Source organism: Mytilus trossulus, chromosome 3 (assembly GCF_036588685.1).
Source record: "Mytilus trossulus isolate FHL-02 chromosome 3, PNRI_Mtr1.1.1.hap1, whole genome shotgun sequence".
Classification (NCBI taxonomy): Eukaryota; Metazoa; Mollusca; class Bivalvia; order Mytilida; family Mytilidae; genus Mytilus; species Mytilus trossulus.
Window position 1 is genome coordinate 34,342,035 of NC_086375.1, and position 15,232 is coordinate 34,357,266.

General features: G+C 30.5%; 1 protein-coding gene across 4 annotated transcripts in view; it reads right to left on the reverse strand.

Moving 5' to 3' along the window:
* Nucleotides 1-15,232, reverse strand: part of LOC134711304 (phosphofurin acidic cluster sorting protein 2-like) — a 48,866-nt gene that overhangs the window by 10,652 nt on the left and 22,982 nt on the right. For 3 of the 4 annotated variants that reach the window (XM_063571833.1, XM_063571835.1, XM_063571834.1), the window contains exons 8-18: nt 12,949-13,103; nt 9,884-9,941; nt 8,766-8,819; nt 7,630-7,797; nt 4,174-4,278; nt 3,377-3,483; nt 2,940-3,094; nt 2,358-2,468; nt 1,823-1,925; nt 1,249-1,291; nt 658-697 (exon numbers count right to left, since the gene is read on the reverse strand). In XM_063571833.1, the coding sequence (XP_063427903.1) occupies nt 658-697; nt 1,249-1,291; nt 1,823-1,925; nt 2,358-2,468; nt 2,940-3,094; nt 3,377-3,483; nt 4,174-4,278; nt 7,630-7,797; nt 8,766-8,819; nt 9,884-9,941; nt 12,949-13,103 (1,099 nt within the window). The remainder of the gene's footprint in view (nt 1-657; nt 698-1,248; nt 1,292-1,822; nt 1,926-2,357; nt 2,469-2,939; nt 3,095-3,376; nt 3,484-4,173; nt 4,279-7,629; nt 7,798-8,765; nt 8,820-9,883; nt 9,942-12,948; nt 13,104-15,232) is intronic. The other variant, XM_063571836.1, reaches the window with a different exon arrangement.

The window sequence follows — 15,232 nt, forward strand, 5'->3', positions numbered from 1 at the left end:
AGAAAATTTTTGTAAAAGATTACTAAGATTTACGAAAAATGGTTAAAAATTGACTATAAAGGGCAATAACTCCTAAAGGGGTCAACTGACCACTTTGATTATGTTGTCTTATTTGTAGATCTTACTTTGCTGAACATTATTGTTGTAAACAGTTTATCTCTATCTATAATAATATTCAAGATAATAACCAAAAACAGCAAAATTTCCCTAAAATTACCAATTCAGGGGCAGCAACCCAACAACAGGTTGTCTGATTCATCTGAAAATTTCAGGGTAGATAGATCTTCACCTGATGAACATTTTTACTCAATGTCAGATTTGCTCTAAATGCTTTGGTTTTTGAGTTATAAGCCAAAAACTGCATTTTACCCCTATGTTCTATTTTTAGCCGTGGCAGCCATCTTGGTTGGTTGCGAGGTCACGCCACACAATTTTTAAACTAGATACCCCAATGATGATTATGGCCAAGTTTGGATTAATTTGGCCCAGCAGTTTCAGAGGAGAAGATTTTTGTAAAAGTTAACGACGACGGACCCAGGACGACGGACGACGACGGACGACGGACGCCAAGTGATGAGAAAAGCTCACTTGGCCCTTCGGGCCAGGTGAGCTAAAAAAGGAAATCCTGAGTTAAGATATGTTTATCTGTATACATACCTGATGCATTCGCTGAGTCTGGATTTCCAATCTTTACTTCCTACAAAAAATAAACAAGATAATCCAAAAATCTGATATTAAAAGTACTTAGCAGAGAAAAAGTAGATTTAGAAACATTTTGTGAAAACTATCTTACATACATGATTGTACTAAATTCATCTATGTAGTTCAAATTATTACAAAGCTCCAGATATTATTAGGCTGCACTTTAAAAGCTTGCTTTAAACTTTATGGCCAAAATACCTGCACTAAACATCATTCCAACAAATGAATTGTATTGATTTTTAGTGTTTAAACACCATTTTTAGGCACCGCATTTAGACTATTTCGTGGCGGCCAGTTTTTATTGGTAGAGGAAGCAAGAGTGCCTGGAGGAACCACTGCCCTTCAATAGGAAATCTGACAATCCTAGTCAATTAATATTGCAGTCAAGTGCACCCACAAGAGCTGGGTTTTAACTCACAACCTCAGTGTTGACTTGCCAATGATTACAGTAGTAACTACTTAGACCATGCGGCCACCGAGGCCCCTCCCAACAAATGGACACTTAAATTGTACATTTAAAGAATTCAAAAGATGTATACTACTTACACTGAAGAATGGGATAAAGGTTTGACAAGATTCATCTTCACCACTGAAAATATAATAAATTCACAGGATAATAGTATATAAAAAAAATGTACATATTCCACTTAAACATAAAAAGTAATGTCAATAATGTAAATACAAGCCTGCATGTTTAAAAAGTCAAAGAAATTTACCCGTTTTTGGTGAGTAATGTGTTGCTCAGTCATTGGTTTTCTATGTTGATTGGAATATTGTTTTTTATCTTTAGGTCATTTTTACTTTATTGCCATGGAATTGTCAAATTTTTTCTACTTTAAATGACATTTAGGTATCCTTTACACCTACATCAGTTTGTTTTTTTTGTGTTTGAAATTACTACGTTAAATTAATTTGTCTACTTATATCTCTAAGGGTCTATTCAATACACTTAAACAAAAACAAATAAAAAGAATATATATTTCACTTTTAAATCAATCATTTTGGACATTTATAACCCTTGTGAAGTGGTCTTCCAAAAGATGTTTTTTTAGTTAGAGTTTTTAAGTTTTAATGTGTCTATTTTCATCTTGTAGTAGTAAGTACAATAAAACAAACTTACCTTTTACCTTTACACATCACCATGGCCTCTGCTATTGGTATTTGTAATAATGTGCTGGCACTACTCAAATACTTTGATACTCTGTTTATAATTTCTTGTGAATCTGAAAATAAACAAGAAATCATATTAAAACATTGTTTATCAATAAACTGTTGATACAGTCAAATGTTTAGCATGTATGTAATTCCCATACCATTTACATAAATGTTAAAAATTTGCACCACTGTAAGACTATCTGAACACTACGAAAAAGGAAAGAAGTCCCACTTTTATCATAGGCAAAACAAATTTGACTTGTTAATTTCAATATCATTGTTTTTTTCCAGTAGTGATAGACATTAAAAAAATATTAATTCAATGTAAAAACTCCTTTATAATTTCATTGACCATTACTTTTGAAGCAGTTATCAGTGAATACAACAATTAATATTCGTAAAAATGCTTGCAGATTGTCCATATCTATATATACAGCTTTTAATCCCTAACAAATAAGTTTAAAGTTGCATATTTATACAAAGTGCTTTTTATCACTTACCTAGTTTTATTGATTCTGCCTTCTCAAATGTATCTTTCCATGATTGATCAAGAAATAAAGCTGAATAAGTTGCGTCTAAAGTTCCCAAGTTTTTACCAATACAACTGTTACCTACAATAATAATACACTAGGGTTATTTCAATAATATTGGTCAATAGCTAACAACAATCAATCTTGAGAAGAAATAAAGATGCTTTAACTCCCATGTGTAATTAATCTTATTCTAAAGATGATCTTCTTTATATTCTTGCAACAATTGAATCTTCTATTGTTTTAAAGGTAAAATTAACAAAATTACGAGAACATCTTGTTTTCCTACCCAATATGTCACCTTTTTTTAAGTCCTATTGCGTTTTAACTTTTTTGCAACTGCATTGCCTCAAATTATTTAAAATAAGTTAATTCATGCTTAAACTTAGATGCATTATCATTTTTCAACCTTTTTAGTCTCCATTATTATGATGATGTAAGTTTTGACCTTGACAGGCTATACAGCCCCTGCACGGTAGGTCAATTATTATTCCAGTAGGGACCTTTCATAAAGTGAATATAATCCACATAACTCTAAGAATATGCACTTACCAAATGGTATGACTAGAAATCTAACATATCCTTGCCAGTCTGGCGGCTTAGCTGAGAACTGTTCTACATATGGCCTCAACACAGAGTTAATATAACCATCAGCCCCAGCTATTGCAATCTTTACTGGACTTGGTTTCTTTGGATTTGTATTGCAACTGTAAAAGAAAATTCTTCCTTTCAGTACAACAAAGCATTTGCAGCAATTATCTAAATTTTATACAGACAATTTTATTACACAAATGCAAACATCTCTAATACCTGAATTAGCTATCACCATAATTTACTTATTGCCTGTGGTAAAATGAAAATTACTTCTTCTATAAAGTTCAAGATTTCAAAATGTCATAACTCATTGTATACAGACTTTGTTAGGTCCATGAAATCAATTATCAAAAAATATTTTTAAGTTTAAGTTTTTCTCAAACTATATAACTTACAATTTCTGTATTTTATGCACCAGATTACTAACAGCAGCCTTGACATCAGCATTTCCACAAGTACATATCACTTTAAACTGTTTCTCTTGTAACTTCTGCAGGAAAAACTAGAAAAGAAGAATACAACTGATAACATCTCCCTTCACTCACATGTTCAAACATAGCAACCATTAAAGATTAACAAGTTATCACCTTGAACTTTAAATTGCAAAAAATAAAGAACAAAAATTTCATAAACACATTTGTCCTTAAAGAAAATATGCCCTTTAACAAACACCGTAAGTTTTCATATATGCCTTATGTAATTGACCAGGATTTAAACTATATTTAATAACAGGCTATTGTTTGAACTTGGAATTATTTTTAATTATGGAATTTGCTTGATTTCTTGTTATTGATTTTTTTTTGGATAAATTCCATGTTTATTCTGTACTGAAATGTTCTGTGCTGCGCACAACACTTTCTATTACAAAGAAAATAGTTATTTTCAATAGAATGTACTGTGCCGCGCATAACACTATCTAACCAAAATACATTGTATAGAAAGTGTTATTAACCGCTCAGAAGATTACAATACCAAATAAACATGGAATTTATCAACAACAAAAAACACAAGAAATTATGCAAATTACATAATTAAAAATAATTCCAAGTTCAAATAATAGCCTGTTATTTTCAACTTTTAAAGTACCACTTCTGGTTGAGCTGAAATTCAGTAGAGGTTTTGAGTAACTGAATCCCAGTAATTCAGCAAATTTTACAATTAAATAGAAAGTTGACTAGAATTACAAACTTACCTGCCCCTGCCAATCAGCAGTATTGACTAGAATTATATTGTCGGGTAGCTGATCATCTGAACCTGCTAACACAGCACTCAATTGATCTAATAATGCTTTTCTTGGCTACAAAATATAAATTTTACAAACATTTTGATTAAATCATCACAATGAAAGTACATACACATTTCAGACTTTAAAATTTTCAAGATAAGAGACAGTGCTGTTTAAATGATTTAAATCTAAAAATGACATAACAAAATGCAACTTCCCTTTTTTCTTGAAATTTCATAAATAAATCTCAAAATTAACAAACTACTTGCAGTATTAAATGTATAAAATAAACTTCATTGAAAACCAAACTTTGTCTAAAGAATGACATATCATACACAGAAAAAATTGCCATTTTTCTTATTGGGAATGTTAACAATCTATAACATTTGAAGTAAAATCAACAATTTTGCCTGAAACCTAAAACATAAGATTGAAAGTATTTAGATATAGGAAGATGTGGTGTGAGTGCCAATGAGACAACTTTCCATCCAAATAACAATTTATAAAAGTAAACCATTATAGGTCAATGTACGGCCTTCAACACGGAGCCTTGACCCACACCGAACAAAAAGCTATAAAGGGCCCCAAAGTTACTAGTGTAAAGCCATTCAAACAGGAAAACCAACTGTCTAATCTATGTAGAATACGAGAAACACATATTAATTACATAAACAAACGACAACTACTGTACATCAGATTCCTGACTTAGGACAGGTGCAAACATTTGCAGTATTGTTCACTTTACTTTCAGGTAATTTATTTTTTTCCATTTGCAATGTAATTTTAGTTGAAAATTTTACATATGTACCAGAAAAGTAGAAGAATTCACTATGTCAAACAAGTGCCTGTGACTTTAATTAAAGTACTGTTAAGTGACGAAAAGTTTATGTGGTGCTACTCCTGCACAATCTGGGCCAGATGTGCAGAACTATGTCAACAAAAAGTCACATGAACTTTGACTTCTATGAAAATAAGGTATGTTATGCCTAAATGTCTTCAAATTACTAAACAGAAACTATCACTTTGATCTTATCTGCTACTGTTAATAGGACAGGAATGTATAATTTATAATAAATACAAAATTTCATATAACATACAGTTTCCCTTGGAATGTAAGTACTAAGATCATGTTAGGTTAATAATATAATTAATATAAGCAAAAGAAAAAATTACTAGTGAAAAAAAATCATCCTTATTTAAAGGATCAAGACATTATATGGTTTTGTATAATCTCTATTTCAGAAACTATATAAAGAGTTGCTACAATCAAAGTGCTGTCATACTATTTACTTGCAAATCTATCATGTAGTGAAAATTAAATTTGAAATAGTAAAACTTAAATAAAAAAAAATCTGGCATTAAGTGTTGACTTTCCATGTAATTATTGCATCCCTTTTGTGGAAAATATTTCGGATTTTGATTTGCATGTAATGTTTATGAACAATGAAAAAGCCTGATCTGTAAGCGATGACTGCAAATATTATACATAATTCGATCAAAAACATCTCCAAAGCTACCGAAGCATGTTTAATTCATTACAAATCACTCTGACTAAATAAACAGGCATCATTCTTGATTTTTTCTTACTTTAAAATAGTGCAGTTGGGATTTTTGTGAAGTCCTAAAAATGTTATAATGTTCTACAAATGATCAACTATAAGTAATCTAAATCTGTTACAGATAAATAAATCTGCATAACTATGACAGATAGACTTTGTCTCTAAACTGAAGCTTGAAAAAACACTCAGTAAGATAATGTTTTGTTTTTAATTAACGGGCAAATAATAAAGTACCAGGGGAAGATAAGAACACATTCCCATCTGGCATGTTGTTTTGGCAACATTGCTTATAATAAAAACATATAAATTCATAGAAAAATTAATTTATGTCATCATATCTATTACATGAATTATAAATAATTTGCAATTGAAAAGGAACAGGCTGCATATTTAAGCACATGAGATACATGTATAGTCTATGGAATATAAAGCCCTTAAAAGTTGATGGTACCTGAATGAAAAGTCAAAGAACCATTTACTAACAATAGATGGGGAGATTCTTCACAGACCATGCTTATCATTATCTTAGCACACACATAACTAACTGCTGAATTTATAAGCTTTATAAAAATCTATGTTTAAACAGTTTGGCAGAGTTAGGAACAACTTAGGCTCTAGTTTTGAAGATAGACTAAGCCGAGGCGCAATCTTTTAATTGTTCAATTGAAAGCAAGGCAGTAAAAGCAATTTCTGCAATCGGACAATCAAGAAATTCATATTAATTATCTATTTTTATTTTAATATACATTAGCTTAATTGTTAATTTAGCATATATAACAGAATATTTGATTAATGAAATTAAAAGCATACAATAAATATAAACCTACCGACGTTGCAATATACATGTACTATAAAATGTAATAAAAGTCTTAAATAATTTACAGGGAAAAGCTAAATTCATTTCCAATGGCAAAAATATCACAAACTATTGGTATATCTCATAAATCAAGAGTCAGATTTCAGCAGCCAGGAGTTTCTATTTCTAAAACGAAGCTCTACTGCTATGTGGTAACACAAGATTATGGTTCAAACATTATCATCAATAAGTAAAAACAAATACAGATTTTTATTTTTTATTATTAAATATTTATATCACCTTTCATTGTCTTTAAATTTCAAACTGTTAACTTTTTGGCACAAAATTGCAATAGCTGGTTAAGAGTGGTTGTTTAAATATATAAATGTATTCTATATCTGCATTCTATATAATTTAGTAAGTGTGGACAAAAGGAAGAGCATTCTGTTAATTTGTCCCTTTTTCAAGCCAATGACAATAAATCTAATATTTAAGATGAAAAAAACTGTTGAGGCAAGGTACAGACATAGTGGCAGTATTTTGAACTTCTACAGGGTTCTCACTGAGGTATTTTAAAGGCATGTCCCGGTACATGTTATTTTTGGCCATAGTGAGTCCAACAGCAAAATTGAAATTTTGTTGTTATATCAATTATAATTTCAGATCCAAGACAAAATAGAGCAAGGAAATTACATCAAGTTTTGATTATTTTTTAATTTATGTCATGAAATCATTATATTTGTGCTCAATTGAAGGAACATTTTAAAATCTTGTAATTCAATAGAAATCTGAAAACCAGCCGTATAGTATACTTTGCCTTCAAGTGAAAAATTCAGAATTTTTCATTAAAGCTTAAGGACTTTGTCAATAACCAATCAACACATGCTCTTCTTTATATATTTTCAATCCAGTCACATTCATAAATATTCAGTTATTCAAATATATACATTTCAACATGCTTAGATTAATGAATATTCATACTTCCATGCTTGTTACTATTATTGATGATAATGTAAAAGAAGAGAGAGTATTTAAAATATTATAGCACCACACTAAACCATTACACACCACGGTCTGGCTGACTACACCCGTACTATGCCGTCTAGGGAAACTGTCATGATTTATCTTTTTCTCTCTGTACGATCGACTGCGTTTGTGATTAAAATCTTGTTTAACGAAAAGTCGGTTCCTGTCAGGTGTATTAGGTTCACTTACAGACTGTTCTATATCCTGTTCCTATATAACCAAATATTAGGTGTAATAAAAATGTTACAACTGTGCAGAAATAAAATACACGAAAACATGCAAATTAGTCTTAAGAATTCAAAAGAGAAGTAATTGTTTATACATTTGCAAGTTGTTCTTAAACTTGATTAACAAAAATTGCAAATTTAAAATGTATAAAAGCAAACTTTTTGTCAGCCAAGAACATGACATCAACTTTCACTATTTAGATGTAAACTACATGACGTTGACCTCTTGTCGAAATTGCAAAATCCTCATCATGAAAAAAAATGATTTTTCCCAATTTTGAACTTTTGCAAAGGGAACCATGGTTAGCCAAATTCCTCTGTCTGTATGTTAGAATTGTAAAAGTGGTAATCACTCATCTGAAGGAAAGTTCTTACACAGCTTAAGAATAATAGCATGGATAATTTATAAAACAAAAAGATGTAGTACTACCGTATACATAATAAATAGTAGCTTAGGGACATCCCACATATTGTAACAGATCAAAGTGTTGTCGCTCTGAATTGAAATAACCAAATCATTTGAAGTACAATGTTGTTTCTTTTACTTTTCACAAGGAATCGGATAAATGTCCTTTTTAGTTGCACAGAATGTTAGTTAATCATAAAACTATATTTTAAACTTATATTAGTTCATCCTCACCCAAATATCTAATATTCCATTGCATTGAAATTTGAAATATGAACAAAATATTACCAGCTGGAATTTTATATGTTCAACCATCTTGAGAGGATTAATATTAAAATCCCATTGCATTAAGCGTTTAATTTTACATATTAATAGCACATCATTTAAATATACAACGATCAACATCACTTCATGCATAATCATATAAACAATATATTAAGGATGATTTTAAAACCAAACAAGGGACACACAGTGACACTGATAACTGATAACTGGTAATCAAAATGCAACAGATATAACATGCTCCAAATTACATTGTAACTTACATGACTGTCACAATCATTTTTCTTGGAACCATCATCACTCATTCTACCACTCTCCTGGAAATATAATTTAAGTTTTTTTAAGTCTTTGATTTACAACTTTTTAATTAACAAACACTTAAGATCACATTACTGTAAATACATCTAATCTCTATTTATTCCAATCAAGATATATTCTGAAATTTATACACAACCTTTCCAATATGTCTCAAATACTGTAAACCAACTTAATTTCGCGAGCGATTAATTTTCGCGACTTTCGCAAGTACAAAAATAATGCGAAATATAATCGTCGCGAATATGTATAACTTGTATCTTTCCTTATCAAAATACATGAAGTTAATTAGAAAATCGCGAAATTAAATCCCTGCGAAGTGAACTAGCTGGGGATAGACGCGAAATAAAGTATCCGCGAAAATAAGTTGGTTTACAGTAGTTGAAGCTATAGGAGCCCTGTAAATACAATTTATAGTGCATAAAACTTTTAAAACAGATACATGTATGTTTAATCCATTGTTAAGACTTTAAACTAAGCATTTTTCTGATTATTTTTTTTTAAAGGATAATAATATGTCAAAATGTCAAAGTAAACACTTCTAAAATTTTCCTTCTCCCAGCTCATTACTAATGGCCTTTGTTTTTTGCTCACTTGTCTCAATTATTATTACAACAATGTAAACAAATTGTACAGAAATGATTTTGATTTCAGAAAACGCTACATACAAATATTCAGCATTTTTGTCGAACATATTGTCACAATTTTTGCAATAATTACTGAATTTACAGAATTTGCAGAATACATGTATATCTAAAATAAAAAATTCAACAGTTTGAATTAGATTTGACCTCATTTTGATCATATCACAAAAATATTTAAATGTTCCCACTAGGATGAAAGAATCTGATGCTTTGATATTTGAATCTGATATATTTTTTATATATCATCATATATAGGCTTATTTTATTTAGGGGCCAGCTGAGTAATACCTCTGGGTGGGAATTTTCTCCCTGCATTGAAGACCCATTGGTGACCTATGCAGTTGTCTGCTCTTTGGTCAGGTTGTTGTCTTTTTGATATTTTCCCCCGTTTCTGTTCTCAATTTTATTATGTATTTGCTTACCCCAGATTTCATAGATTCAGCCATGTCTTCATTCCCTGCTTTGCCCGCAAAGAAAGGTCTAAAATTAAATGACAATAATTAATTATTATACAGATATCCCATAATTTTAAGTGTATTTTCTAGAAATCATTAAAAAATTATCTGCATTTTAAACCAGATGCTCCGCAGGGCGTAGCTTTATACGACCGCATAGGTTGAACCCTGAACGGTTGGGGCAAGTATGGACACAACATTCAAGCTGGATTCAGCTCTAAATTTGGATTGTGATTAAATAGTTGACACAGCATAGGTTTCTGACACAGAATGAATGTGTTCCTCTATAATAGTTAATATTAATCCTCTCAAAAAAATGTTTGAAGAAATTTTCTTTTTATTTATGAAATTTCAAATGAGAAAAATTGAACCCAATTTTTTTAATCACATCCCCCTTTCCCTTATTCCAAAACTAATCTCAATTAAAATTTCTAATGGAGTTTGCAACAATAACTACTCATTTAAATACATCATAATATATTAAGATGTAAAAAAAAACTGCTTGTTATCACTGAATGGTAAAGATTATTTTAATTTATCAGTTGGTAGTAAAAAATGAATATACATTGTATATTGTATATAACAAAGATTTAAGTTGATTCTGGACAAAGAAAGATAACTCCAATTAAAAAATATTCTTGCTATTGCACAATATTGTGAAATTAGATATTTCTTGTTGATTCTGGACAAAGAAAGATAACTCCAATTAAAAAAAAATCTTGCTATTGCACAATATTGTGAAATTAGATATTTCTTGTTGATTCTGGACAAAGAAAGATAACTCCAATTAAAAAAAAATCTTGCTATTGCACAATATTGTGAAATTAGATATTTCTTGCAAACTATTCTGGACAAAGAAGGATAACTCTAATTAAAAATTTTTTTTTGCTATTTCACAATATTGTGCAATTAGATATTTCTTGCCATTGTGCAATACTGTGCAATTGAAAAGACTTGCTATTGCACAATACTTAATATAATAATTTTAGATCCTGATTTGGACCAACTTGAAAACTGGGCCCATAATCAAAAATCTAAGAACATGTTTGGATTCAGCATATCAAAGAACCCCAAGATTTCAATTTTTGTTAAAATCAAACTAAGTTTAATTTTGGACCCTTTGGACTTTAATGTAGACCAATTTGAAAACAGGTCCAAAAATGAAGAATCTACATACACAGTTAGATTTGGCATATCAAAGAACCCCATATATTCAATTTTTGATGAAATCAAACAAAGTTTAATTTTGCACCCCGATTTGGACCAACTTGAAAACGGGGCCGATAATCAAGAATCTAAGTACATTTTTAGATTCAGCATATCAAAGAACCCAACCGATTCATTTTTTGTCAAAATCAAACTAAGTTTTATTTTGGACCCTTTTGGACCTAAATGTAAACCAATTTGAAAACGGGACCAAAAGTTAAAAATTTACATACACAGTTAGATTCAGCATATCAAAGAACCCCAATTATTCAATTTTGATGAAATCAAACAAAGTTTAATTTTGGACCCTTTGGGCCCCTTATTTCTAAACTGTTGGGACCAAATCTCCCAAAATCTATACCAACCTTCCTTTTATGGTCATAAACCTTGTGTTTAAATTTCATAGATTTCTATTTACTTATACTAACGTTATAGTGCAAAAACCAAGAAAAATGCTTATTTGGGCCCTTTTTTGGCCCCTAATTCCTAAACTGTTGAAACCAAAACTCCCAAAATCAATTCCAACCTTTCTTTTGTGGTCATAAACCTTGTGTCAAAATTTCATAGATTTCTATTAGCTTAAACTAAAGTTATAGTGCGAAAACCAAGAAAATGCTTATTTGGGCCCTTTTTGGCCCCTAATTCCTAAAATGTTGGGACCAAAACTCCCAAAATCAATACCAACCTTCCTTTTGTGGTCATAAACCTTGTGTTGAAATTTCATAGATTTCTATTCACTTTTACTAAAGTTAGAGTGCGAAAACTAAAAGTATTCGGACGACGACGACGACGACGACGACGATGACGACGACGACGCCAGTATGATAGCAATATACGACGATTCGTATAAAAACATAATCATATGATAAAGGGTACTCATACTGTGGTTTTATTAATATTTGTTGGATACCAATTTTCGTTGATTAAAATGAATTAGTCATCAATGTTATTTTACTGTAACATCTTTTGTTAAACTCAAGTCTTTTCTGAGACCAACAATTAAAATAAATTTACTGACCCCATTTGGTGAAAAAAGAGTGCAAGGAAGGGTCAATACACCTGCATGCAAAAATTATTTGACTTTTTAGATTCAGGGTTATGTTGAATTGACCATATCATAACTTAAATAAACACTGACATCAGTGATACAACTCCTACCACCCCAAGTCCTCCATATTTTTAAAGCCAGTGAGACAGAACCCAACATTAAAGATACACTATATTCCTGTCTCATTATGGGAGAAAATAACATTTGGAACTCAGAATGTAATTCTGCCACTATTCAAATTATTGGTGCTGCTGTGTTACATATTTTCACTTTGGACAATAACTGAAAGTTCATATCAGATTTTTTTGTACATAAATTAAGCTGTTAGTTTTCTGGTTTAAGTTCTTTTAAATTTGTCATATCTGGGACTTTTATATATTGACTATGCTGTATGGGCAGGGCTTTGCTCGTTGTTGAAGGTTGTTCAGTTCCCTATATTTGTTACTTTTTGTGTCATTTGGTCTCTTGTAAAGAGTTGTCTCATTGGCAAATATACTCTCTTCTTTTTTATATGTTTCTGATAATTTAGTACTTGCTAAATACCTCACTTTTGAAATTTTGAAGGGCAGAATTGAAAAATTTGGCTTACTCTATCTTGTTTTACAGCTTTTGTAATTCATTATTGAGACATGGTTTTATCAATATCAAAGCCTAGAATAATTTTTTGAGTTGACACACATTTCAAATGATATCTTAACCTGGCTGTTGAAGTTGGCAGCTTATCTGAGGAACAGCTTGGGATCTAACATTACACAGATTATTGCTAGACTATACATACTTGAGACGTGGTTTTGGAGTGGACATTACACTGACTGTATCTAATTCTGGCCCGCTGTCACTTAGGTCTTCTAATTCATCAAATAATTCATCAATATCTACACTAGCATCAGGATTAGCAATTTCCAGACCATGATCCCCTTCAGATTCTAGACCCTGATAAAGATATCAGAACATTAGCCATTTTTTATATGAAGCATGCTCAAGCTTTAGATTCCAATTTTAGTACTGTAAATTCAGAAATTATAGCAAGGTTTTTATTATTGCAAAAAATGCAACATGGTTATAATTGCATTAAATTAAACTCACATTTTGGTATTCTTTAAATGAAATTAATAGGAGTTTTTCTACATAAAAATCACATTTAAGTCTAAAATGACAAAATCAAAATAATAAATGCACGCAATAAATATATTAATTTCTGAATTTACAGTAACACAGAAAAATGCAAAGGCATGATTTTTTTCAATGTTTCTAATGAAAAAAAATTAATCCCTTCAAATTTAGCCAGTCCAACATATTTTCATGAAAGGTTTATACATAATACAAATATTTCTAGATTTAGAGACAAATTCATATAAACTTTCTTCATGGGTAAAATTGAGAATGGAAATGGTAGCATAGTATGCACTGTCACTATCATTTCAACAGGGTAATAAATAGGCTGGATTAAAAGATTGTCATTTGTGCTTTATCCTGCTAATCTATTTTAGCATCAGCTGATAGGTTGAATTGCAAAAGGTCATCAGACATAACCTATTAAAGTAAAATGTATTATGCAGTTAAAGTTTTTCTAAATCAGATAAAAAAGAAGTTTCAAAGCATATGACTTTTTCAATATTTTCTCACAAAGTGTGAAGAAAACAATATTTGATTGGTTATACAATATGTTGAACAATCACCATACAGGATCACAGAGGTTTTATTTTATCCTGATTCATTTTTTGTTGTCTAGCCCATGTTAACTGACTACCAGGGTATTTAAGTTAACCTTCAAAGTTGACACTTTTAGCATGATTTTGGTAAAAAGTTCAGTCTTAATTAAACAAGTACATTTAAGACCAAATTTTGGGGCTTCATCAGCGATCCTCATTTGCATATGAACTTACAAGAAGTTTCCGATATTTTAACTAATAATATCAGATTATTACATGGCATTTTTCATATTGCATGTATTATTAGCCCTAGGTTTAATATCTGCCTAACAACCGCATGGCTCGAGGGCTGATATTGACCAAGGGCTGATAATACATGCGATATGAAAAATGACAAGTTATGATCTTTTTATCATATGCTTCAACAATGGAGAAAAATAACGGATCAATTTATTGATCCTTTTACGTGATTCTCAAATAGAAGTTCAAAGAGAAAAAAGTCTAGGGAAGTCGGACCCCAAATGTAGTAAGTTCGATATGAAATCTTTCTACCATATGCATCAACAGCAGTATGACATATTTCAATATGGATGATAAAAAAATGATTCAAAGGTATACATAATTAACACTGTTTGGAAAAATCAACATCTACATGTAATTAAAGTAACTTTCTAAATTATTAGGCAATATAGGAAAGATGTTCTGACATAAGTAGTCTCTAAACACATTAACTCCAAATGGAGCTTTCGTTAGTAGAAGCCATATAAACTATGTGTATCAGTGAGAAAAATGTAAAAGCATAATCATATAGTATACCAATAGTAATAACTTTCTAAATTATGTTTCAAACTTTTTAAAATGCATTTATTTTATCATTTGTTTGTTTGTTTGGTTTGTTTTTTTTCTTCATTTTACACAATATACTTTCCAGTATACAAATAATTGTTTCGTACCCTTCTTTGTAATGTTTTTCACTGACAACGTACCATTGAGGTGTATTTTCTTGAATTTGCTGAGTATTGCAGCAATGCCATGTGATAACGTTACGGAAAGGCATGTGTTAATTATCGTAACATGTGATAAACTTTTCATATCAGCACGCTAAACACCATTTCGGTAATATATGGAATTCACTTTAATTTAATGCTATTATCACACAGTAAAAATCATATGTTATTTTTAATTAAACAAGTACATTTAAGACCAAATTTTGGGGCTTCATCAGCGATCCTCATTTGCATATGAACTTACAAGAAGTTTCCGATATTTTAACTAATAATATCAGATTATTACATGGCATTTTTCATATTGCATGTATTATTAGCCCTAGGTTTAATATCTGCCTAACAACCGCATGGCTCGAGGGCTGATATTGACCAAGGGCTGATTATACATGCGATATGAAAAATG